General features: G+C 43.8%; 1 protein-coding gene across 5 annotated transcripts in view; it reads left to right on the top strand.

The window, feature by feature from the left end:
- The window catches only part of Rubcn (rubicon autophagy regulator), a 67,830-nt gene that overhangs the window by 3,355 nt on the left and 41,376 nt on the right, over positions 1 to 23,099 (top strand). For 2 of the 5 annotated variants that reach the window (XM_036203873.1, XM_036203872.1), the window contains exons 1-2: positions 7,148 to 7,420; positions 17,730 to 17,883. In XM_036203873.1, the coding sequence (XP_036059766.1) occupies positions 7,356 to 7,420; positions 17,730 to 17,883 (219 nt within the window). In that variant the 5' untranslated portion in view covers positions 7,148 to 7,355. Of the gene's footprint in view, positions 1 to 7,147; positions 7,421 to 17,729; positions 17,884 to 23,099 lie in introns of those variants that run through there. The other 3 variants (XM_036203870.1, XM_036203869.1, XM_036203874.1) reach the window with 2 other exon arrangements.

The following is a 23,099-nucleotide window of genomic DNA, read 5'->3' as shown; positions in this document are numbered from 1 at the left end:
ACATATACTAGATATTGTAGGCAAAGTTTTTCATTGGGATCTCTGGCTCTCCAATAAATGACACAGAGACTTATTATTAATTATAAATGATCGGCCAACAGCTTAGGCCTGTCACTAACTAGCTCTTTCAACTAAAATTAACCCATTTTTTTTTATCTATGCTCTACCACATGGCAGCACCCATTTGCAGCATGGCATGTTCATCTCCTGCTTCCTCTGCTGGCTCGTGACCCCACCTTTCCTAGTGTCCTTTCAGCCTGGCTCTCCCACCTAACCTCTTCTTGCCTAGCTGTTGGCTGGTTGATCCGGTTGGTTCTTCATTAAGCCTGTGAGAGTAATTCGTATTCACGGTGTACGAAAGGATTATTCCACAGCAGATAAAGATTGCTAGATCATGCGATAGCACTTCAACTTTTTTTTTTTCTTTTGGTTTTTCGAGACAGGGTTTCTCTGTGTAGCCCTAGCTGTCCTGGAACTCATTCTGTAGACCAGGCTGGCCTCAAACTCAGAGACCTGCCTGATTCTGCCTCCCGAATGCTGGGATTAAAGGTGTGCACCACCACCACCTAGTGCACTTCAACTTTTTAAGGAACTGGCAGATTGTTTTTCATAGCACCTGTATTATAAGCAGTCCACACAGCAGCATATGAGGGCACCAGTATTTCCACATGCTACACATAGTCATTAATACTTGCTGCTCTTTTTATGAAGAAGTTTGACTTTATACCTGTGCATCACTTACAGGTTAAATATGAAGTTGTGATGAGAGAAGTGTGCTACCGGCACAAACATTACCATAAACTCTAGATTTAGAAGTAATCGATCCGAATCAATTAGATGGTATAGTCATAAAAGTCTTTAAACTGACTTTGGAGTTACAGATATGAATGTGATTCTCACACGCTCTGTTACTTAAGGTAAATATTTAAACTCTCTGAATCTCAATTGTACCTCTCTCATATCATACTAATAAATTGTGCTGGGTGGTGGTACACACACCTTTAGTCCCAGCACTTGGGAGGCAAAGGCAGGTGGAATTTCAGGCACACACAGGACACAGAGAAACCCTGTCTCCAAAAAAAACAAAAAACAACCCCCCCCCCAAAAAAAAACAAGAAACAACAACAACAAAGCAGAGAAAATAAATTGTATTTCCAGGATTACAGTCAGGACTTTACATTTTTAATTTTACATTATTTTGAGAGTTCATATTGAAAGGAAATAAGAGTTATGATATAATATTAGATATTAATAATGTCTTAGTCAGTTCTGGCTATTGACCTTTAGTACTACTTGTCAACTTGGCAAGGACTAGAACCACCTAAGAGATAAACCTTCGGGCATGTCTATGAGGAGGTTTCTAAACTGAGTTAACTGAGGTAGGAGGCTCACACTAAATGTGGGCGGCACCACTCTATGAGCTGAGCTTAGCCTTTCATCTATTTCTGCTTCCCGGCTATAGATGTGACCAGCTGCCTCACTGCTGCTGCCTCAATGCCATTCCTGTCACAACTGTACACACACACACACACACACAAACACACACACACGCGCACACACACACACTTGTAAGCACTCGAGCACACACAGCTGACTGAGGTGTTTGTCAGGCAGGTACAAAGGCTGGAGTTAAAAGGTCAACTGTGTGTTTTCTAGGTGCATGAGTGTTAGCTATTCAGTTAATCATATGTTCACTGTGCACCAGGTGCTGTAATAGGCTCGGGGGGATAAGCAGCAAACAATATGAATGCAGCCCTTATCTTCACACAACTTGCAAAGCAAAGGGGCCTTTCTGAGTACCTGTGTGAGTGAGGCACTGTGTTGGATGTAGCATGTATCTTTGCCTGGAGTGGAGCAGTTTAGAATCTTCCTCCAAGTCAAAATAAATAGAATTCAAGCAGCCACCCTCTATAGAGGCTTGATTTCATACAGTATAGATAAGACAACATCTAGTGTGGCCAGAGAAAATAGAGGGCCAATTAAATGTGGATTTCAGATAAGCAAGGACATGGTAGATCACATGTTTCAGATAAACAGCAATTTTTACGATTCATATCTGATATAGTATTTAAGATGATCTATGTATGTGTATGTCTAGTGTGTGGGGTGTGAGTATATGCACACATGTATGGGTAGGGTTTGAGAGCCCGACATTGTAATAGGCTCAGAAGATAAACAGTAAATGATATGGATATGTCTCTTACTTTTGCTCCCCTTGCAGAGCCAGAAGTATTTTCTGTGCACCTAGAGGATTTCTACAATCCATTGTGTTTGTGTGTGCACTGGTGCTGCTGGGTATGGAGGCCAGAGATCAGCCTCTGGTGTACTTCCTCAGGAGCTGTCCAACTTGGTTTTACTGTCGTTAATTTGAGAATTTCATACTTGAGTACACCCTATCTGTATTGTTCCCACCCCTCCCTCTTCCTGCTTGAGACGGACTCTTAACCGGCACCCTGAACTCATCAATTATGTTAGACTGGCTGGCGGAAGCCCCAGGAATCTACCTGCCTTTGAGTGCCACCACACCTGGCTTTTTAGGTGAGTGCTGGAGAACTCCAGTCTGCATGCACTCACTTGGCCAACTGCAGTGTTTTGTTTTGTTTTGTTTTGTTTTGTTTTGAGACAAGGTCTTACTGTGTAGCTCAGCCGTTCACAATCCTCACGACTTTTTCACACATAACCCCTTTGCTATGTTTTGTTTAATGTATCTTTCAGGTTTCCTTTCCCCTTGATTTTGTTGAGATATAATTGATAGCCAATAAAAGACACTCACTTAAAGTATACAGTGTATAGAGGTGCACAGAACAGATACCTGTGAAAATATCACCGTAACCCGAATAATAAATATGTCAATCACTTGTAAAGGTTTTCTTATGCTCTTATGTAATTCTTCCCCTCACCTGCTACTTGGGGGCCACTAATTTGGTTTCTGCCACTGTTGATAAGTTTGCAGTTTTAAGCCTTTTATATGAATGGGCTCATACCATATTTTTAAAATAACTGAAAAAATTCACTTAGTGTAATTGCTTTAAACCTGTATGTTTTTTTAATTTTTCTGTATTGCACCAGGGACTCTAGTACCAAGCTTTAATTAGTAGTGCAGCTGAATGTCTTTACCTTGTTCTCAACCCCAGAGGGAAAACATTCCAATTTTGGGGGCGTTTCTTTTGCTTCCTCCCTCTTTCCCCCTCCCTCTCTCCCTCCCTCTCCCTCCCTCTCTTCTACATTTTATGCGTTTTAATGTGTATGTGTGGAAATCAGAGGACGACTTGCCGGAGTTGATTCTCTTTCAGCCATGTGGGTACTGGAGATCAAACCTAGGTCAGGCTTGGTGGCAAGCACCTTTGTTTACTAAGTCATCTTAATGTCCCAAGTATTCCTTAACTAGGATGGATTTTTTTTTTTAGATGCTTTTTTTTAAGTATCACATTTTTAAAAGATGTTCTTTATTAGGATGAGGAAGTTCCCATCTGTGCCTGGTTTGTTGAGTTTTAATTATGAATGTTGAACTCTATTTAATGCTTTTGCTGTATCAAGTGAGATAATCAAATAGTTATTTTAAAATTATATTAACATGGTGAATGCATTTGCATTTCTTTTTTTTTTAATTATGTGTATATATGTAGGTGGAGTTTTTTGTTGGGACTGTTGGCTCCCCAAATAACAAAACAGAGACTTATTATTAATTATAAATGCTCAGCCGATAGCTTGGGCTTATTACTGACTAGCTGTTTCAACTTCAATTAACCCCTATTTCTTATCTACACTCTATTACTTGGTGGTACCTTTTTTCAGCACATGATCATCTCCTGCTTCCTCTGCATCTGGCTATTGATTCCACCCTCCTTCTACCCTACACTCTTTCAGTCTGGCTTTCCGGCCTCACCTCTTTCTGCCTAGCTATTTGCCAGTTGGCTCTTTACTAAGCCAATGAGAGCAAAACATCTTCACAGTGTATAAAAGGATTATTCCACAGCATGTGTGTGTGTGTGTGTGTGTGTGTGTGTGTGTGAGAGAGAGAGAGAGAGAGAGAGAGACAGAGACAGAGACAGAGAGAGAGAAGTGTGTGTCAATGTAGTGCCTGGAGAGGCCAGAAGAGGGTGTTGGATATCTTTGAGCTGGAGTTACAGGTAGTTCTGAGTCATCTGACACAGGTGCTGGGAACCAAACTCAGTGAAGAGACTGGTATCCGCTCAACTCAAGACACCAAGTTCTCCGCACAAAGGAGATTGATTTGCCCCAAAGGGACAAAGAGCAGGGAATGAGAGACAAAGACAGGAGATAGAGGACAAGGGAGAAGGAGAATGGACATGGGGACACAGGACTGCCTCTGGACAGAGAGGAGACAGATGTGGCCCACAGGCAAATGGCAGTTTTATAAAGGTAGAAGGGGAAACCCCCATGTTAGGATGTTGTTGATTTTAACTGGGTATGTTAATTAGGTGAGCCAAAGGGGGCTTTTGATTGCTAGATGTCAATGCTTTGATTACTGGACCTTGGTGGTCAGTCTCAGGAGGAGGAAGTGGCCAAATAAGGAAATAGACCTTGGTGCTAGCTTTAGGAATGTAATCTAATAGTTTTCAGTAAGGCAGAGAGGAGAAGGGCAAGGCCTGCCAGAGCCATGTTTGCCCAGCTGGGGCTAGCTAGAGTTCCTTCACTCAGATCCTCTGGACGAGCTCTTAACCTCTGACCCATCTCTCTAGCCCTGGATATTGCATTCTGAGATAAATGCATCTAGTCATTTTGTATCATCTTTATTAAATATGTTATTGTATTTAATTTGAAATACTTTGTCAATATTTATTTTTTTAATTTTAATTTTTAATTTTTTTTGAGACAGGGTCTTACTATGTAGCTCAGCTCACAATCCTTCCCCTTCTACATCACTGAGATCCCAGAAACATCTTTCTCCTATACTGTCTCAAACTAGACCCTCCAACTGAATGTCCCTCCCTTCTACTCCCTGAGTCTCCCTATCCATGCTCCTGACACCCCCTAACTCTCTATGGTTTTTTCTTAATAATCCTATGTTCACTTCCTGTCAAGTGGTTGCTGGCTCGGCCTCTTGACCTGTGGCTGACTTTATTTAGTCCTGTTTACAGTAGTCAAGCAGAAAGCTCTTGGATTAAAGGTGTGTGCTAGGGCTGAGCCACACCACAACCAGAAACAGGTTTTTCCAGTAAATAATACAATCTCGGGGTTACAGTGTGATCAAAATATTTTGCATCAGCCTACCAACTGAGCTTCATCTCCAAATTAGAGAATCCTTAGAAGCTGCTGGGTTTTTTTTTTTTTTTTTTTTTTTTTGTTTTTTGTTTTGTTTGGTTTGGTTTTTTGCCAGAGCTGAGGATCAAACCCAGGGCCTTGTGCTTGCTAGGCAAGCACTCTACCACTGAGCTAAATTCCCAACCCCGAAGCTGGGTTATTTTTAACAGTCCTTAGTTTTAATGGAGTTGTCCTGGCTCTCTTCCCTACCTTCACTTGCTGTATCTGGCCCTTCACAAAATAATGCTGATTCTCTTACTTTAATATTGTTGTGCTCTTAACCTTATTCTTCCAGCCCCTGCTCTAGCGTAGGTCTGGGCTTGTAAATTAGCAACCAAAGGGCCACCTTCACCCTAGAGACAAGCTTCCCTTGGTCTGGACAGTAGTCTGCCAGCATTTAGAAATGCAGTTAATTATACCTTAAAGGGCAGATCCTAGCTTGTTTTGGAATAAAACAAAGCTCTAGTACCTGGCAACCCGAGGTCCCAATGTCCATTTGTCAACATTCAGTTACAGCTAAGGGTGAGACTCCCTTCTTGGAAAAAGGCTGCAGCTTTCCATGTCAGAATTTCTGCCTTTCTCTCGTTTCTTGCAACTAGCTCATTTCACTCTTTGCCACCACCCACTGACTCATTGCCGGATTTCTAATCCCCTCTATCTACTTTCTTCTTCCTTCTAATGTGATACCCACTCCATCACCTCCCACATCGTCAAACTTAGCTTTGCAAGCAGATTCGGCCATATTTCCTCATTTGTACATGATAAAGCTCACCGTATTATGGCTAAGATTCCAACTCCTTAAAGTGTCATTTCATAACCATGAGAATGCCACATTATTCTGTCTCATCCCCTTCTTTGCTTTAAAACTTTTTATATTACATTTGTGTGTCTGTGTGTGTGTGTGTGTGTGTGTGTGTGTGTGTACAGGAACACTCATGTGGAGGACAGGATAATTTTCAGGAGTTGACTCTCTCCTTCCATCATGGGGGTCTAGGGCTCCAACTCTAGTAGTCAGGCTTGGTAGCAAGAATCTTGCTAACTTACTGAACTATCTTGCCTTCCCCCAATTTTGATTACTAAGAAGCAACAGCTTCCCAAACAGCATATTTTCTTAGTATCTGTCAGAGCTGTTTAGTCTGTCTTTCCTATCTCTCCTTTTACCCCCTTGTTAAACTCATATCCTAGAAACTGCTGTGCCTGGCTTTGGTGGTGTATGCTTACAATATTAGCACCCGGGAGGCTGAGGATCCTGAATTCAAGGTCACCCTGTGCTACAAAACCAAAATGGGGTGGGGAATTGGCTCAACGGTTGAGAACGAGGCATTCTTGCAGAGGACCCAGTTCCAGGTTTGGGTCCTTGTCCTGGTGCCTTCATGGACACCTACATGCACAGACGGGCACCTACACGCACGGGAAAATACACTCAGACACGCGCATATACATATAAGAATATTTAAAATACAGCAGTAACCTGTACCCTGGCATCACTCCTGCTGGAGACCTTCCTACAAAGCCTAGCCTTTCTACTGTTCTTTTGCGGTTCAGTTTGTGATCTCTTGATTTAAATGCTTGGAGTCTCCCAACACCAACAGGTGTTAAATCAGGATGGACCAAAGTGAAGTTAATCGAATTTGAATTATATCCGTTTTATTGTCTATCTTAACCTCCGACAGAGTCCGATTTCCAGAGTAAAATGTGACAGGAGTGCACCCTCCGATTCCTGACCGTCGTTTGCTGGAGTTTTCAATCCAGGTACCCCGCCTAGGCAGCAAACTAGCCTAGCACGCGGCTAGAGTCTCTGTGGCCTGGTTCGCTCAGCCTGGGATTGGGTAGGGCAGTGCATGTCGGGAGTGGCCAGTCTTCGAAGGGCTTATTGGGAATTGTAGTCCTTGGAGCCGGAAGTGGGGGTGGCAGGGGTTAGAACCGCAGCTGAAGCAGCAGTCCTTGGCGCTGACGCCGCCAGGGTGTAGTGCGGGGTTCCGAGCCCACCAGCCGTGGTGCCTCCCGTGTCCTGAGGGTGCTCCCGGCACCCTGGCGACCGAAGCGGCCGGGAGCCTCTCTCCAGTCCGGAGACGGCCTTGCAGTCCCGGATGCGTCCGGAGGGCGCGGGAATGGATCTTGGCGGCGGCAGGGAGCGCCTGCCGGAGGAGAGCAGGTGGGCTGGGAGCGGCTGGCAGTCGGGGCTGCTGGGTGGGTGCTCGTGAGCACCGGGAGACTTGGCAGGGCTGGGGTGACACGCAGTGCGGGGCGCGGCAGACCTGAGAGCGACTGCCGCGAGTGACTTGTTTGGGAAGAATTTCCAAGAGGAGGGACGGCGGGGCGTGTGTAAGGACAGGGAGGTGAGTTTAGGGACGGTGAGTGAGGGCGGGTATGATTCGTTGAGGGCCGGAATAGAAGACAGTGAAGCTATGATCCAAGACTGCGGGAGGAGAGGGGAGTATTGAGAGTCTGGGAGAAAGGACTGGGGTGCTGTAGTGAGATTTTACAGGCCAGACTCTATAGATAAGAGCAGGGGATAAGGTTGGTGCCCTGCCGTAAAACTTGTGGTGGCAACCCAGACCCATATTAGGAGGGTGATGTAAGAATTTTTGGGAGCTAAGGTTTTAGGTTATGATTGGCCCAGCAAGGTTAGAAAGGGATGAACGTGGCTGAGCAGGAGAGGACGGCCTGTGTGTAAAAAGCCACTGATTTCGCTGGGTGTGGGCTTGCTGAAGGGACAGAAATTGTGTGCGTGCCCTTTGTCAGTGAGATCCTGCTGCCCTGAAAGGACCTCTGTCATTTCCTTTTCATCTGCAACCCCTTCACTTCTTCCCCACAGTACAAACTAAAAGCAAGTTTAAGTTTATGTGAAACTCTTGTCAGAAAGTCTTAGCCTCTAGAAATAGGGGCTTTTAAGATTTATTTTCTTTTTTAATTTAAACAATTACGTGTGTGTGTGTGTGTGTGTGTGTGTGTGTGTGTGTGTGTGTCTGTCTGTCTGTGCACACGCGTGCATGTGTGGAGGTTAGGGGACAGCTTGGAGGAGGAGTTCTCTCCATCCGCCATGTGGATTCAGAGACTAGAATCAGGTTGTCAGGCTTGGTGGCAAACACCTTTACTCACAAAGCCATTTCACCAGCCCAAACTAGGATTTAAAAGCTGCTTTAGCTCTATGATCACTTGGTCCTTGTAGCGATGTGCCTCTTGTTTGGGATTTGCCTCATTAACAACTGGTCTGAGGTTTGGGAGTGTAATTTATGGCAGAGCACTGGCCTAACGTGCAGGTGCCCTGTGTTCCGTCCCTAGCACCATGAGGTGCAGGAGCAGAGACACATGGAAATATGGCAGAAGGGAGGCTTTCTTGACACTTAGAAATAGGTGCAGATACAGTGATGCTCTCTGGAGCAGGTGAAGGCCAAAGACTAGAAGCAAAATAATTTCTCTCAATATTCTCCAGGGAGAATTGAAAACTGATTGGGTGAAGATATCCCTGCTATGATTTCTTGAGTACAAGGTGGTTGAACCTGGAGTTTTTGCCGGAGGTCTATGAATGGTGTATACCAAATGAAACTGAATGTTTTACTTCCTTTTTCAACATTTTAGTTTCTGCTTTTGTATATTTGGCTATGTATTCTTCCTCCAGATGTCTGTGAAGCGTTTTATGTAAAAGATACCTTGTAGCTGCCAAACAAGCTTTATGGTTATTTTGATTTTCCTGTGCTATCTCATGTGGAGCAGGCTGGGTCAGATTTAAGTTTGGTTTTTCTTCCCCATTTAGCTGGAGCTTCATTAGTTAGTTAGTTATCCGTGACTTATTTGCTGTATGCCAGACCCGGTCTTGACAGCATTATGGATGTTAACTTATTTACTGTCTTACCATTGTGAGGTACCTACATTATCACTTCCCAGATGAGAAAGCAGGGCCATAGATGGGATAAGTGCCTTGTGGTTATGCACGGACCTCTGGTAGGACTGAGACTCACACCCAGTTACTTTTAATATCTCTACTCTGCTGCCTCCCAATATGATAATGTGACAGATGTACACAATAATGTTGAATTTTTACCGTTCTGTGCCTGTCATCTAGGTGGGCGGGACAACTCCTTTGCAGGTACATTTTTTCTGTCACCTACCACTTTTATACTTGCTTCTTAACTAGAGTACTTTAAACAATTTCAGCAATGGCTCCCCTCCCCCCACACACACACACATCCAGTCACTCATTAAAACTGTTGTTGTAGGGCTACTCTCTGTTGGTGGCTGATTAGTTCAGAATGTGTTTTCAGTGAAGCTTCATGGTACTGATGGCCTCCTTAGTTACACTGGGAAATCACGCCTTATGTGTGAGAATTGAGGCATTGTGGCTGGGCCACTGCAAACATAACCTTTTTATGGTCACTACAACACACAGTTCAGAAAGCCATCTCGATGGGACAGCAGCCGTTTTTAAGCATGAAGAAGATACAGTTTTCCAATGAAAGCACTTGATAGGGAAATGTGCATAATTTAAACCCACCAAACACTTCTCTCTTGTTGTTATCTCAGTCAATAGCCTTTTCCACTCAATCAACCAAGCCTGAGCCTCGCAGTGAAATTTCAGACATCTCTTTTCATTTCTTACATCCAAAGCTATAGTAGAAGCCCAGCTTGTGGACTGGACTTGGTCATCTTACTGGGCCCTGCCTGAGTAAGGCAGTGTTTTTCCCTGCTGGATGATCATAATAATTTAGTAAGGTATGAGGTCAGGTTCCTCAGAATGCCTGGTATGTACTGAAGTCCAGACGGTGGTTAGCTTTGTCCAGTCTCCAGTTTCCATGTGCTAGGTATGTTGTCCACAGGTTATTATTCACAGCAGTGTGATTTTTCTTTCTTCCTATTTCCATGCCTCCTCTAGCTAAGTTGAGCACGTGAGAGATTGGGGTGTTGACCTAGCTCTTAACTTCATCCTAGATGTGCGCTTACATAATAGGTTCCCCCATTGTTTTCCCTGTAGTTAACTATCTGATAGCAGAATTCCACTGTGCTTGAGAATGATATTTATCAGCTGGGTGGCGGTGGCGGCGCATGCCTTCACTCCCAGCACTCAGGAGGCAGAGACTGGTGGATCTCTTGAGTTCGAGACCAGCCTGGCCTACAGGAGTGAGGACAGCCAGAGCTGTTACACAGAGAAACCCTGTCTTGAAAAACAAAAAAGCAAAACCAACAGAAGAATGATATTTCTCCTCCCCTAAAGTTTCCGTAAATGCCGGTTGTTTGGGAGTTGGCTCCTGAAACTGTCAGCTTGAACAGTAGTCCTTCAATCATTCCTTTGTCATCCTAGACGTCACTCAGCCATGCAGGCTACTTGAGAGCTAGGAATTCTGCTCTAGGCAGGGCTCAGTTTTCCTGGTGCAGTGGCCCAGAGTCAGAATTAAATAGTAATGTATATTTTAGTGACTCTGAACACTCAGAGGGCCAAAACCTTCCCCTTCTATGTCCTCAGCCCCAGTTTGTAGCATTTTCTATTTAGCCAACTGAGTCGGAACCTCACAGTAAAATTGGATACTTCCCTCTCCCCTTGTTCCTTATCCAAGCAGGCGCTAGTGTCTGTAACTTCTTCTGTGACATTTCCTTCAATTCTTTTTTTTTTTTTAAACATTTACAGATATAAAGGTTTATAGATCTTAAAAAAAAAAAAAAAAAATCCAAGGCATAGAATTGCTTTTAGGCACAGCCCAACCTTGGTGCTGAAAGTTAGGTGTTTGCTCCTGTCTCTAAGCTGGGTCCTGGCTTGTTGGTTTTCTTCTCAAGGAGACTTTCTCCAGGGAATCCTTAGCAACTCCAAACCTGGCAATCTCAGCAGCAGTAACAGAAAGGATGCCATCCAGCAGCTCCAGCAAAAGCAGGCGTTCCGGGGCCGACAGGCTGGTGCTCTTACAGTCAGAATGTAGAGCACACTGCTCACTTGGGCCTGGACTGTGTTGGCCTTAAATGATGGATCCTAGCGTAGGATGAAGCCTCTGTAGAACTTCATTGACCAAAATAAGTGAAAAGGTGGTTCCCCTTTGGAAAGTGGTTCCGTTTTCAGCAGGTCATAAATTCCAGGCCGGTGCAGGTGCACATGGCCATTTGCAGACATAATCTCACAGTGGAGATTATTCTAGCAACCACTTAACTAATTTTCCTCTCTAAATGTGGTCTCCATGCTGTTGCTTATTTATTTTTTTCAGAAACAAAGTCACTGCAGTGTTTGCTCAGGGATGTTCAGTGATTTCTTCCCCCCTGTAGTTTGTACATACAATGGAGTTTCTTCAGCCACAGTGATGAAGTCACATTGTTTCCAGGAAAATGGACGCTCCTGAGGACAATCATATAGTCTGTCTCAGAAGGTTAAATATCCCGTTGCCTCTCAGTTTTCTGTCATTCTCAGTCCTTACAGATCCAGAAGGTCGTAGATGTGCTGACGACATGAACATAGAAGTGAAACTGGGGGACGAAGGGGCAGTGATAGGGAGGGAGAGGGGAAGGCGGTGGGGTGTGAGGGGTGTGCTCACGGTATATGCTTGCGTGGAGACAGTTTATAATTTAAGAAGAATGTCAAATTGAATATAGAATTCAGCAGTTAAAGAGAGAAGAGAAAATATAGTCCCCACAACTTATACTAGTATTCAGTTTGAGTCAGGGCTTCATGACATCCGGTCACCTAGACTTTCCTCAGCCTTCTCAGCCTTGCTTCTGAGCGCTCCTTGCAATGTCTCTCTCCCTCTTTGCTGGAAGAGCTTAGTCATCCTTGAAATGATGCTCTTTAGACGGCATCCGGAACTGTTCCCTTCCATTTCTCCGTCACAGTCCTCTCTTTCTCTCCATCCATTTTCATGTATCATCATTTTTCCCTCCATGCTTTTCTCTCTCACCTTGCTAAGAGTGCATAAGGGCGGGGGAGTAAAGCAGGTGATGGTGTGACTTTTGAGCATCCTGCACTATGTGGTTCACTCTGTATCAAACGCACACCACTCCTGCCCCTTTCCCTACTTCCCCTGCCTGCAGGTGTACCCTTGAGGAACATGCTTTCACAGAATGCAGGAGGGGGAGGTGTGCCAGCTGATGGCAGGCACTCGAAGCCTCGAGGCTTCCCTTTTACCCCACAGCTGTTTCTCTTTAGGGCCGTTTATCAGTTCTTCTACAAGTTGGATTTTTTTCTCTCTTCTTCCTCATCTTTGCCACCTTTCTCTTTTAGTTAACGAAATTAATTTATTTATTTTGGTTTTACAAGGCAGGGTTTATAGTTGTTGTTGTTTTGTTTTTTTCCCACTCTTTGGGGATCCACACCCAGCTACTAAATAAATACACAGAGACTTACTCTTATGAATGCCCGGCCTTAGCTTGGCTTGTTTCTTTCCTTCTTACTCCATGGCTGGCTGGGTGGCTGGCCCCCGGTGTCCTCCTCTCCTTCTCCCTTTCTTGCTCCTCTGCTTTCTCTTCTTTTTCTCCTTGTATTTATTCTCTCTGCCTTGCAGCCCCACCTATCCCTCTCCTGCCTAGCTACTGGCCATTCAACTCTATCAGAATAAACAGGTGTTCTAGGCAGGCAAAGTAATACAGCCTCACAGAATTAAATAAGTGCAACATATGTTTGCATCATTAAATAAATATTCCACAGCATAGAAGAATGTAACACATTTTAAACTAATATTCCACAACAAGGGTTTCTCTGTGTAAGCCCTGACTGTGCTGCAACTTGCTCTGTAGCCCAGGCTGGCCCCAAACTCAGAGGTCCACCTGTCTCTGCCTCTCAAGTGCTGGGATTAAAGGCGTATGCCACCATGACCGACCTGACCCTTCTCTTTTAAAATCATTTCCTACAAGTGTTTAATCAACTTGTCTGGTTGATTATAGAACCTGCTTTGACAACATGGTTGGCACTAGCCACAGGTAGCAATTTTTAAGTTTCATGAGGAAGAATGGTCTACTGATAGCAAAGGAACCACAGTCAAGCAGATTATTTAATATCTCTGAGAAGACGTTCAGCTAGAGCTGAACCTGAATCCTTCAGTGAGGTGACAAGAGAAGAGAGAATTCTGAGTGGAGAGATCTGGTGACTAAAGTCCCAGGAGTCCGAGTGAGTTGACTCTGTGTGTGTGATATGGAGCACACTAAGTGGACTTGGTTGTATTTAGATTGAGAAATTCTAGCAGGAAGGTTAGTATTTAGGTTGACCAAGTGATGGCGAATATGTGAGCTCCGTGCTGAGGAGCTTGTTTGTCAGCCCTGGGTATAGCTCTCCTGTAAGGAGTTCCCCTGCCTTTTGTTTAATCTGCTTATCATTGAAACTCAGTCATTCCAGTACCATTCAAGTTTGGTAGTGTTGGCGAGGCATTTGTTGAACAGGTATTTTTATAAAGCTGTCTAGAGATAATGCTTATTTCTTCCTAGAACAGGGCCGGCTAATGGCTAGGTTCTCCTCCATGCCTCCGAGTTGAGAGACTGTACAATTGAGTCAAATATGTTTCCACAAGCATATTATTTAAGAAGCAGCATAAATATTTAATCACAAAATCTAAAAGTTAAATACTACATAATTAAAAACAAATTATATACCTAGATATGAAGAAATGTTAAACTCAAGTTAAGTATGGGAGTCTCTTGCTATCTCTGTGGTATCAATAATTCTTTCTCTTTTATTTTCTGTCTTTCTATACCTAGAGGAGGAACCAGTTCTTTCTAGAAAGTGTTTTCTGGCTTTGAAAGTCCCAGGGGCTTGCCTAGTCAGAGTCTTTCAGCACAAGAAACCTTTTGACATTTGAGTATTTAAAAATCTTTTATGGTACTTTCCAGTTCTTGTTTGCTAATGTGGTTCAAACTGTTGCTTCTTTTTCAAAATTTTTTTATTTTTATTTTAAGTATATGAGTGATTACGTGTGTGTGTGTGTGTGTGTGTGTGTGTGTGTGTGTGTGTGTACCCTCAGAAGCTAGAAGAGGGTGTTGACTCCTGGAATTGGAGTCACAGACAGTTGTGAGCTACCATGTGAATCATGGGAGCAGAGTCCAAGTCCTCTGCAAGTGCTCTTAACCACTGAGCCACCTTCCCAGCCCCTGTGGATCCTTTGCTAGTTGGTAATCTCAGAAAGAGCCTAACAACTCCTCTCCTTTGTAGCCCCTCATGTCACCAAGGTAACACTGGTAACATGTTTTGTTTTTTAGTATGTCTACATTGAGATCAGCTCTCTCTCTCTCTCTCTCTCTCTCTCTCTCTCTCTCTCTCTCTCTCTCTCTCTTGCTATCATAGCTTTGGAAAGCCTTTCTGATCAAAATCTAGTTCTTTTCTAGTATTCTGTCATGTTGATATCATGTCCCACCCTCCATCTCAAGGATCAAATCATTGTTTGACTTGGTACTGCCTGACCTCAACTGTGATCTCAGTAATGATATCCATCCTAGATAAAAGACATCTTGTGAAAGGGATATACTAGAGTAGTTTCCTTTGGCTTCTTTTTAGGGTCAGGGACGTAGTTCAGCAGATGAAGGGGTTGCTCTGCAAGCGTGAGGCCCTGGATTCTGTTCCTAGTCCCTACGTTAAAAACAAGCAAGCAAACAACAAAACCAGGTGTGGTAGCATGTGTTTGTAGTCCCAGCTCTGAGACAAGTGATTCTCTGGGGCTTGCTGGTCAGCCAGCCTAACTGGGGCCCCAGGTCTCAGGATCCCAGTGAGAGACCAAAGAACAGCAGCTGAGGTTGACCTCTGGCTTCTGCGCACACACACACACACACACACACACACACACACACACACACACACACGCACACACAGGAAAAGATATTTGATTCTCTATGATGGTCTCTTTACTTATATCTAAGGTTCAGGCATGAATAGATTAACTTCAAGTTAATTTAGTATCTCAACTCTCTGAAAATATTTCCATCGTTAAGATAGAGAATACTAAAAGGCATACTCTAACTATGTAAGTACAAATGTTAAAGGCTTACCATTCTTCCAAATGAGCATCTACCAAGCATAGAGTGCTTGGGATACCATAGAAGAGCCACATTTCTTTGTCATTTGGTATCTCAGGGACACTTTCCTGTGGGAAAGGAAGGTTCTTGAGCTTTGTCCAGAGGACATTATTGGGAGACCGGAGTGCTCAGAGGTTCTAGGACTTCCGTGTTCTTTGTAGAATTTTGGGAGCAAAGAATGATGTCTACTTCGTGATAATCTTTAAGAAGTTAAAGGAGTAGTGACCCAGAATGAGTCAGAACACAGGTATGCAGCCTCTCACCGAGCCACACTAGCTGTTAGGCCTACAAGGCTTGATTGTAGTTTGTTGGAATGTGAAAACTGAGTCTGTCAAAATAGACCGGAGGTTGATTAGCCCTGCTCATAGAAGATAGTGAGCAGCCATTGGTATGGTATAGTTTCTCATAATGTAAAAATGATGGCATTTTAAATGATTACTTCAGTTCTGTGGGCATTTTAGGACTGGTATAGAAATACAAAAGAAGTTGGTGACTCAATATATATTTGTTTTGGTTTTTGAGACAGAATGTCACTCTGTTGCTCATGCTGGCCTGGAACTCTGTTTGTAATACAGGCTGGCTTTGAGTTTATAGCAATCCTCCTGTTGAAGCCTCCTGAGTGTTGGGATTATGGATGTGAACCACCATGCCCAGCTGGTGATTCAAATGTTTAATAAGGAAAAGAAAACCTGAATGTCTCCCAGTTCAAACAAATTCTCCTTTACAAGACCTTCAGAGCAAAAGCCCAATCCGCCTGACCCTCCCTTTATTCCTACCTTATTCCTATCAATCACTCATTTTATCTACAGATTTTACTTGTCTGCCTTTCCTCATCCACTTTCCTAAATTGCTCAGAAAATGCACAAAAGATTAGTTTTTTAGTGATAGAAAGGACTGTAATTCAGGATCCATTCTCTGCTAGTATTTACATGATATAAAATAGTTAAGATAAAGTTTCCTGAAGAAATCTTAACTGTTTCCTGGGATCTCCATGAAAAGAGGAAAGAGCAATCGTCTCATAATGGAAAGGAAGCTAATGTGTGCTGTGTAATAATTGGGGGCCCAAGAGGTGAAGTGTGACACATCATCGCCTATGTTTTCCTGGTCCGCTTTGACCAGTACATCCGGGGGTCTGCATTCAGTTGCACTTGGTTTCGAGTTTTATTGTTTAAAAACTGTGGAGAGAAGATGCTAGGGATTAAGAGGAACCTGGAAGATGATGGGGCAGCAGTTTTCTGACTTTCCCAGTGAAATTCGTCAAATCGTCTAGGAGAATGAGTGACTTCAATGCACACCCAAAACCTTTGTTTTGTTTTAATGTTCACTTACAAATCACGGAGGGGGAAAATTTCATGGTTTGCCTGGGGATATAGCTCAGTTGGTAGAGTTTCTGTCTAGCATAAGAAAACTCTGGGTTCGAGCCCTAGTTCTGCATAAAATCAGAGCTGGTAGCACACACCTGTAATGTCGGCACTTGGGAGGTGGTGGCAGAAGGCTCCCAAGTTCAGGTCTCCTCAGCTACAAAGTGAGGTCAAGGGAAGCCTAGAGCACATGAGACCCCATCTCAAAAACTGCAAGTGGTTTGTGTTCTCCCTGTAATGCTTGTGTATATGTTTGAAGTGCCCTCTGGCCTTCACTGTGCTCTACTTAGTACTTGGGAATACAGTGAAGAAGAAGCAGGCTTGGGCTAGGTTTATATCATAAAAGATTTCTGAATTGGGGCAGGGGAGATGGCTCAGTGGTAAGGGGCACTTTCTACTCCTCTAGTGGACCCAGGTTTGATCCCCAGCATCTCCGTGGCAGCTCACAGCCATCTGTAGCTCCAATCTCAGGGGATCCAGTGCCCTCTCTGGCCTTCACCATTACCAGGCATGACTTGGTCACAGACATACATGTAGGCAAAGCATCCATACACATGAAAATAAAGTTTTGAAAAAGATTTCTGATTGTGGGTGGATGTCTTATCCTTTGCCTATATACTATCATTATTCAGAAATGGTTCTCTTGTCTTGTTTTGTTGTTTTTTGAGGCAGGGTTTTTTTTTTGGGGGGGGGGTAGTCCTGTCTGTCCTGGAACTAGCTCTGTAGACCAGGCTAACCTGGAACCCAGAAATCCACCTGCCTCTGCCTCCCGAGTGCTGGGATTTAAAGGCACATGCCACCATTATCCAGCTCAGAAATGGATCTTAATGGGTTGCACTCTTAAAATTAGAAATAGCCATAATATGCCATGTAAGTGTGAGGGTTTGAGTCTTTTTTTTCCCAGAGCTGAGGACTGAACCCAGGGCCTTGCACTTGCTAGGCATGCACTCTACCACTGAGCTAAATCCCCAACCCTGAGTCTTTATAACTCTAATACTCTCAGAGTGGAGCCTTATGTTGAAGTGCAAGATTAGTAGAGGAGAGAATGTCAGGATGTAGGGCAAGAGACTTTTTTTTTCATGTGTGGTTTGGATCAGGTACAGCAAACTTAACTAACCATTGGTATCATTTCAGGAGGGAGCATTGGCAGTTGCTGGGTAATTTGAAGACTACTGTGGAGGGTTTGGTGTCAGCCAACTGTCCCAATGTCTGGTCCAAGTATGGTGGCCTGGAGCGACTTTGCAGGGACATGCAGAGCATTCTGTATCACGGGCTCATCCATGACCAGGTATGTAGAATTCACTTTCCACCATCTAATTGGCTGGATCACTTGGAAAACAGTTGTATAAAGTTGGTTGGCAGAGAAAAGATGAAGCCCACTGGTTTGTGTGAGTTCTTGAGTACAGAACTGGGGCCATGTGTGCATGCATCTGTCTTCCTTCCCTCTCTCTCTTGCGTCCAGATCACCTCACTTAATGCCTGATATAGCATCGATGTCAGAGGAATGAGTAGCCTGCACATCAGCAAGAGGTTAGGTCGGTTTGTTTCCTGTTGATTCTGTAACAAAGATGAATTCACTGACTAGTTACAGATTTGTTATCTTTCAGCTCTTGAAGTGGGAATTCTCAAATAAGTTTCATTAGGCTCAAACCAGGGTATCCACTGTGCTGCTGTCCTCCAGGAAGTGCTAAAGGTTTCTTCTCTCCTTGTCTTTTTCAGCCTCTGGCTTTGCCCCTCGAGTTCTTCAGCTGGTGGCCCCTACTTTTTAAAAAACAGTAGCATAATGTCTTGAAATTTATGTCCGCTTTTATATCACCTTTCCTTTCCATGAGCGCTGTTTACCTCTCCCAGAGAACCCTTGTAATAACATGGGTCCCCCCTGAATGACCCCTCAAGATTACTAAATTATAGCAGGGCTTCTCAAATGTTAGGATCAGCTGGACATTAAAAAATCAGGTTCTTGGACAGGCACCAAAACTACACAGAGAAACCTTGTCTCAAGGTTCTTGCTGGGCGGTGGTGGCACACACCTGTAATCCCAGCACTCGGGAGGCAGAGGCAGGCAGATCTCTGTGAGTTTGAGGCCAGCCTGGTCTACAGAGCTAGTCCAGTTCAGGCTCCAAAGCTACAGAGAAACCCTGTCTTGAAAAAACAAAAAAACAAAACAAAACAAAAAGATTACTAAATTAGTCACATCTGAAAAGCCCCTTTGTTCATAAAAGGTAACAGTCACAAGTCCTTCTCTACATTCTAGGACCTTAAATATGGGTGTCTTAGAAGACTTTTGTTTTTCTTTGTTTTGTTTTCAAGACAGGGTTTCACTGTGTAGCCAGCCCTGCCTGTCCTGGAACTCGCTCTGTAGACCAGGCTGGCCTCGAACTCATAGAGATCCACCTGCCTCTGCCTCCTGAGTGCTGGGATTACAGGCATGTGTTACCACCACCGCCTGGCCCTTTTTTTTTTTTTTTAAATAACTATTTTTTAAATTTTTGTTTACTTTTATTTTTATGGGTGTTTTGCCTGAATGTATGTCTGTATGCTGCAGGCATGCTTGGTGCCCTCAGAGACCAGAGGAGAGCATTGAATTACCTGGGACTGGAGTTACAGATGCTTGCAAGCTGACATGCGGATGCTGGAATTAAACCCAGATCCTTTGGAAGAGCACCGGATGCTCTTAACCACTGAGCCATCTCTCCAGCCCCTAGAAGACCATTTTTATCATCAACCACAATCAGCAAGATTTTCCTCTCCTTTCAGGGCCCCGGGTTCAAGCCCCAGCACTGAAGTCACTCCCTTGGTCAGTTAACCAGTAAATAGAAAAACTAAACTCTCTCCAAGCCCCGGCTCCCCCATGTGGAATAAAGGAAGACTAAGCCAATGCAAAACACGTTCAGTCTCTTTCATTCAGGAAATGTTTCTACTGAGTAAGAAGCTGAAACTCCATGTGGTCAATTATTCTGTACTTGGAAGGTTTGGCCCAGAGACCAGTGTGTGCTGTGGAGATAGTCACTTAGGCTTGATGAGTTTGCTGTAATTAGAGTTAATGTTTCTTGTTTGAGCCAAAACCACCCTTTCTTCCTCTGACTCTGGATTTCCTTGAATTTAGGCTTCTGTGGTTACTTTAAGTTAGTAACAGGATAAAAGACTTGTATACTATCCTGGCAGGGCCAGCAGGAATCCACACTTGAGATAACTAGAAAGCTTTCGCAGCTATGGAAGGGCCAGTGAAAACAGGAAGACAGCGTGAGTGTCAGGGGAGATGACTGAGTTGTTTGGATTTCCTCTTTGCAAGCATCCCAGGACACATCTGAGAAATAATCCAAGTTTCAGAATGTATTTTGAGCATGACTTTGTAGACAACTGTTTGATGTTTCTGAATCATAGTTCTGTTTTAAGATTTAGTTATTTTTTTATGTGTGCAGGCATGTTGCCTGCATGTATGTCTGTGCACCATGAGTGTGCAAGTGCACACAGAGGCTAGGAGATGGCAGCAGCTCTCACCTTTGTATTTTCTTATTTTTTATTGTTGGTTTTGAAATTAAAAATCTTTTGTTGTAGTTTTTAGCATATATTTTATTTATTCTTTGACAGTTTTTCCATGTATACGGTGTATCTTGATCATATCCACCATTGACTTGCCATTCTCATCTCCCTCTCTACCTGGGTACTCCCTGACAACTCACCTTCATGTCTTCTGGGCTGAGCTGCCATGTAGGGGTTAGACTCGAACCTGGGACCTCTGGAAGAGCAGCCAGTGCTCTTAAACACTGAGCCAGCTCTCCAGCCCTGAATGACAATTTTGGTTAAATCTTTTTTAGTATAAACTTTAGCAGTGTTCCTTCAGATTGTCAAATGAAGCATGAATCTATTTAATCTTAACAATAAAAACCCGGAGTCAGATATCGGGGTGAAAGCTGAAAGATCAGAGAAGCAGAGCAGCCAGCCACTAGAGACTTCTCACCTCTGCAAAATCTCAGAGCAATATCCTGTCTCTACGAATTCTCAGACTAAGTGGGGGGAATCCTGTCTCCACCAATTTTTATTCCTGTCTCCACCTCCCGAGTACTGGGATTAAAGGTGTGTACCATCACCACCTCCAGGTTCTGTTTCTCTTTTAGATTGGTTCAGTAGCCTAGGATGGCCTTGAACTCCTGGTCTTCCTGCTTCCTCACTCCACTCCATCCAGCCTGTTTCCACTTCCTGTTTCCTTCTCCCAAGTGCTGGGATTACAGGTGTGGGCCACCACTGCCTGGCCTCTATGATTAACTAGTGGCCAGCTCCGCCCTCTGATCTCCAGGCAAGCTTTCTCTGTCAGAACACAAAATACCATACAACAGTCGTACTTTCTAATGAACCTGGAGTTTTGAAAATGAGAAGTCCAGTAATAATTGTTTTTGCTTTGATAGTTACTCCATGTGCAGTGTTTGAGGTGAAGTTTCTTGGTTCTAGATAAAGTTGTCATGTCAGTTACTGATATTTAGTATTATCCATTTGCAAACTAAAACTCAAGAAGTCTGAGGTGATAGCTAAGGCAATCTTTCTTTCCCTTGCAAGCAAGTGGATCTGAGTTCTGTCTCCCAGACGTCATATTTTTTTAAAAACTCTAGATGTGGGGAGGTAGAATGAGTCATTTGGCAGCAGCTCTTGCCTTTTTATTTGATTTTGTTTTTTATTGTTTTCGTAATTTAAATTTTTGTTTCAGTTTAGCATACACTTTATTTGTTCTTTGACTGTTTCCCATGGATGCAGTATATCTTGATCGTATCCACCAATGACTTGTCGATCTCATTTCCCTCTACCTGGATACTCCCCCATCTTCATGTCCTCCCCATCCACCAATGACCTGTCAATCTCATTTCCCTCTACCTGGACACTCCCCCATCTTCATGTACTCCCCATCTTTGACAGTTTGTTTCTATGACCCACTGGGTCCAGTTGGAGCTGCCTGCTGGGATGTTGACAGGTCTTGTTGACCCGACCCTGTACAGGTCACTGCAGCTGCAGTGAGCTCATGCGTGCATCTGTCCTGTCCAGATGACAGTGCTTCACAGCGCCCTCTCCATCCTCTGGTTCTTCACTCCTCCTACCTCCTCTTCCTCAGTGTTTCTCAGCACGGGGCAGCGAGAGGAGAGGGTGCTGGTAGAGATGTCCTGTTTAGGACTGTGCCTCAGCTCTCTGCCCAGGAGAAATCCTGAGCTCCACTCTCCCAGCCCAGACTCCTCTTGAACCTCAGACCCAGAGAATCCACAGATGTTTCTTCAGGGATAGCCTTTAGGTATCTTCATTTTCTACGTCCAAAGCAGAGCTGGACAAAATGCTTAGAGGATGATGGGAATCCCCGTCTCTGGCCAGCCAACCTAACCTGCTTGACCAGTTCAAGGCCAGGGAGAAACTGTGTCTCAAAAAATAAGGTGGACAGCACTTGAGGAATGACGCACAAGGCTGTTTTCTGACCTCACACATGTATACCTGCACACATATGTGCTCCTGCACGCATGCAAACTCAGACTTCACTAGTACACAGATAATTGAGTGTCCTTAAATACTCATCTGCCCATGCCAGGGATTAATATTCTTCCCAGGAAGTGTAGCAGGCTTTTTCGGACCTCCACCAGCTTCTAAATCCTGACACGGAGACTTATTATTAGTTATGAATGCTCGGCCTTATCTTAGGCTTGTACCACTGGCTCGAATAACTTAACCTGTGTTTTGCCTTGGGGATTTTTTCCTTTCTTTTGTTCTGTATTTCCTACTTCCTGTTTCCTCCTTGTCTGGATGGCTCCTAGTGTCTTCCTCTCCTCCTCCCTCCTCTTCTCTCTCCCGAGCCTAGATTCCTCTTCCTACTGACTCTCTCTGCCCACCAGCCCTGCCTATCCCTCCACTGCCCAGCTATTGGCCGTTCAGCTTTTTATTAGACTGATCAGGTGCCTTAGGCAGGCAAAGTAACATATCTTTACATGGTTAAACAAATATTCTGCAACATAAACAAACGTAACACATCTTTGCCCAGTTAAATATTCCACAAGGAAGTTCTTTTTATCAGAGCTAAATTTCTCTTTTCTTTTTTATCTGAATTTTTCTTCTGCTAGCATTCACACTGGAAAATAGCTGATCAACTAATTTTAATGAAGTACATCAAAGGACTTAGTATGTTGCCCTCCATTCTAAAAATAGGGGTCTGTTACCTTTGAACAGCAGCTTTGGTCCAGTCAGGTAGTCTTAGAATTCACTAGAGAAGTTGGCTTAATAATTCTGAAGGTGAAGCTGTATTTCTCTCTCTTTTTTTTTTTAATCTATATAGGACATTTTAAAAAGATTTATTTATTTATTTATTATGTACACAGAAGAGGGCACCAGATCTCATTACAGATGGTTGTGAGTCACCATGTGGTTGCTGGGAATTGAGCTCAGGACCTCTGGAAGAGCAGTCAGTGCTCTTAACCTCTGAGCCATCTCTCCAGCCTGAAGCTGTATTTCTTAAAGGAGTTTGAAGACCCCCACCTG

The sequence above is a fragment of the Onychomys torridus genome, chromosome 12, assembly GCF_903995425.1.
Source record: "Onychomys torridus chromosome 12, mOncTor1.1, whole genome shotgun sequence".
In the NCBI taxonomy this organism is placed as follows: domain Eukaryota; kingdom Metazoa; phylum Chordata; class Mammalia; order Rodentia; family Cricetidae; genus Onychomys; species Onychomys torridus.
The sequence above is the reverse complement of the archived record's forward strand: the minus strand, read 5'-3'. Positions and strand labels throughout refer to the sequence as shown.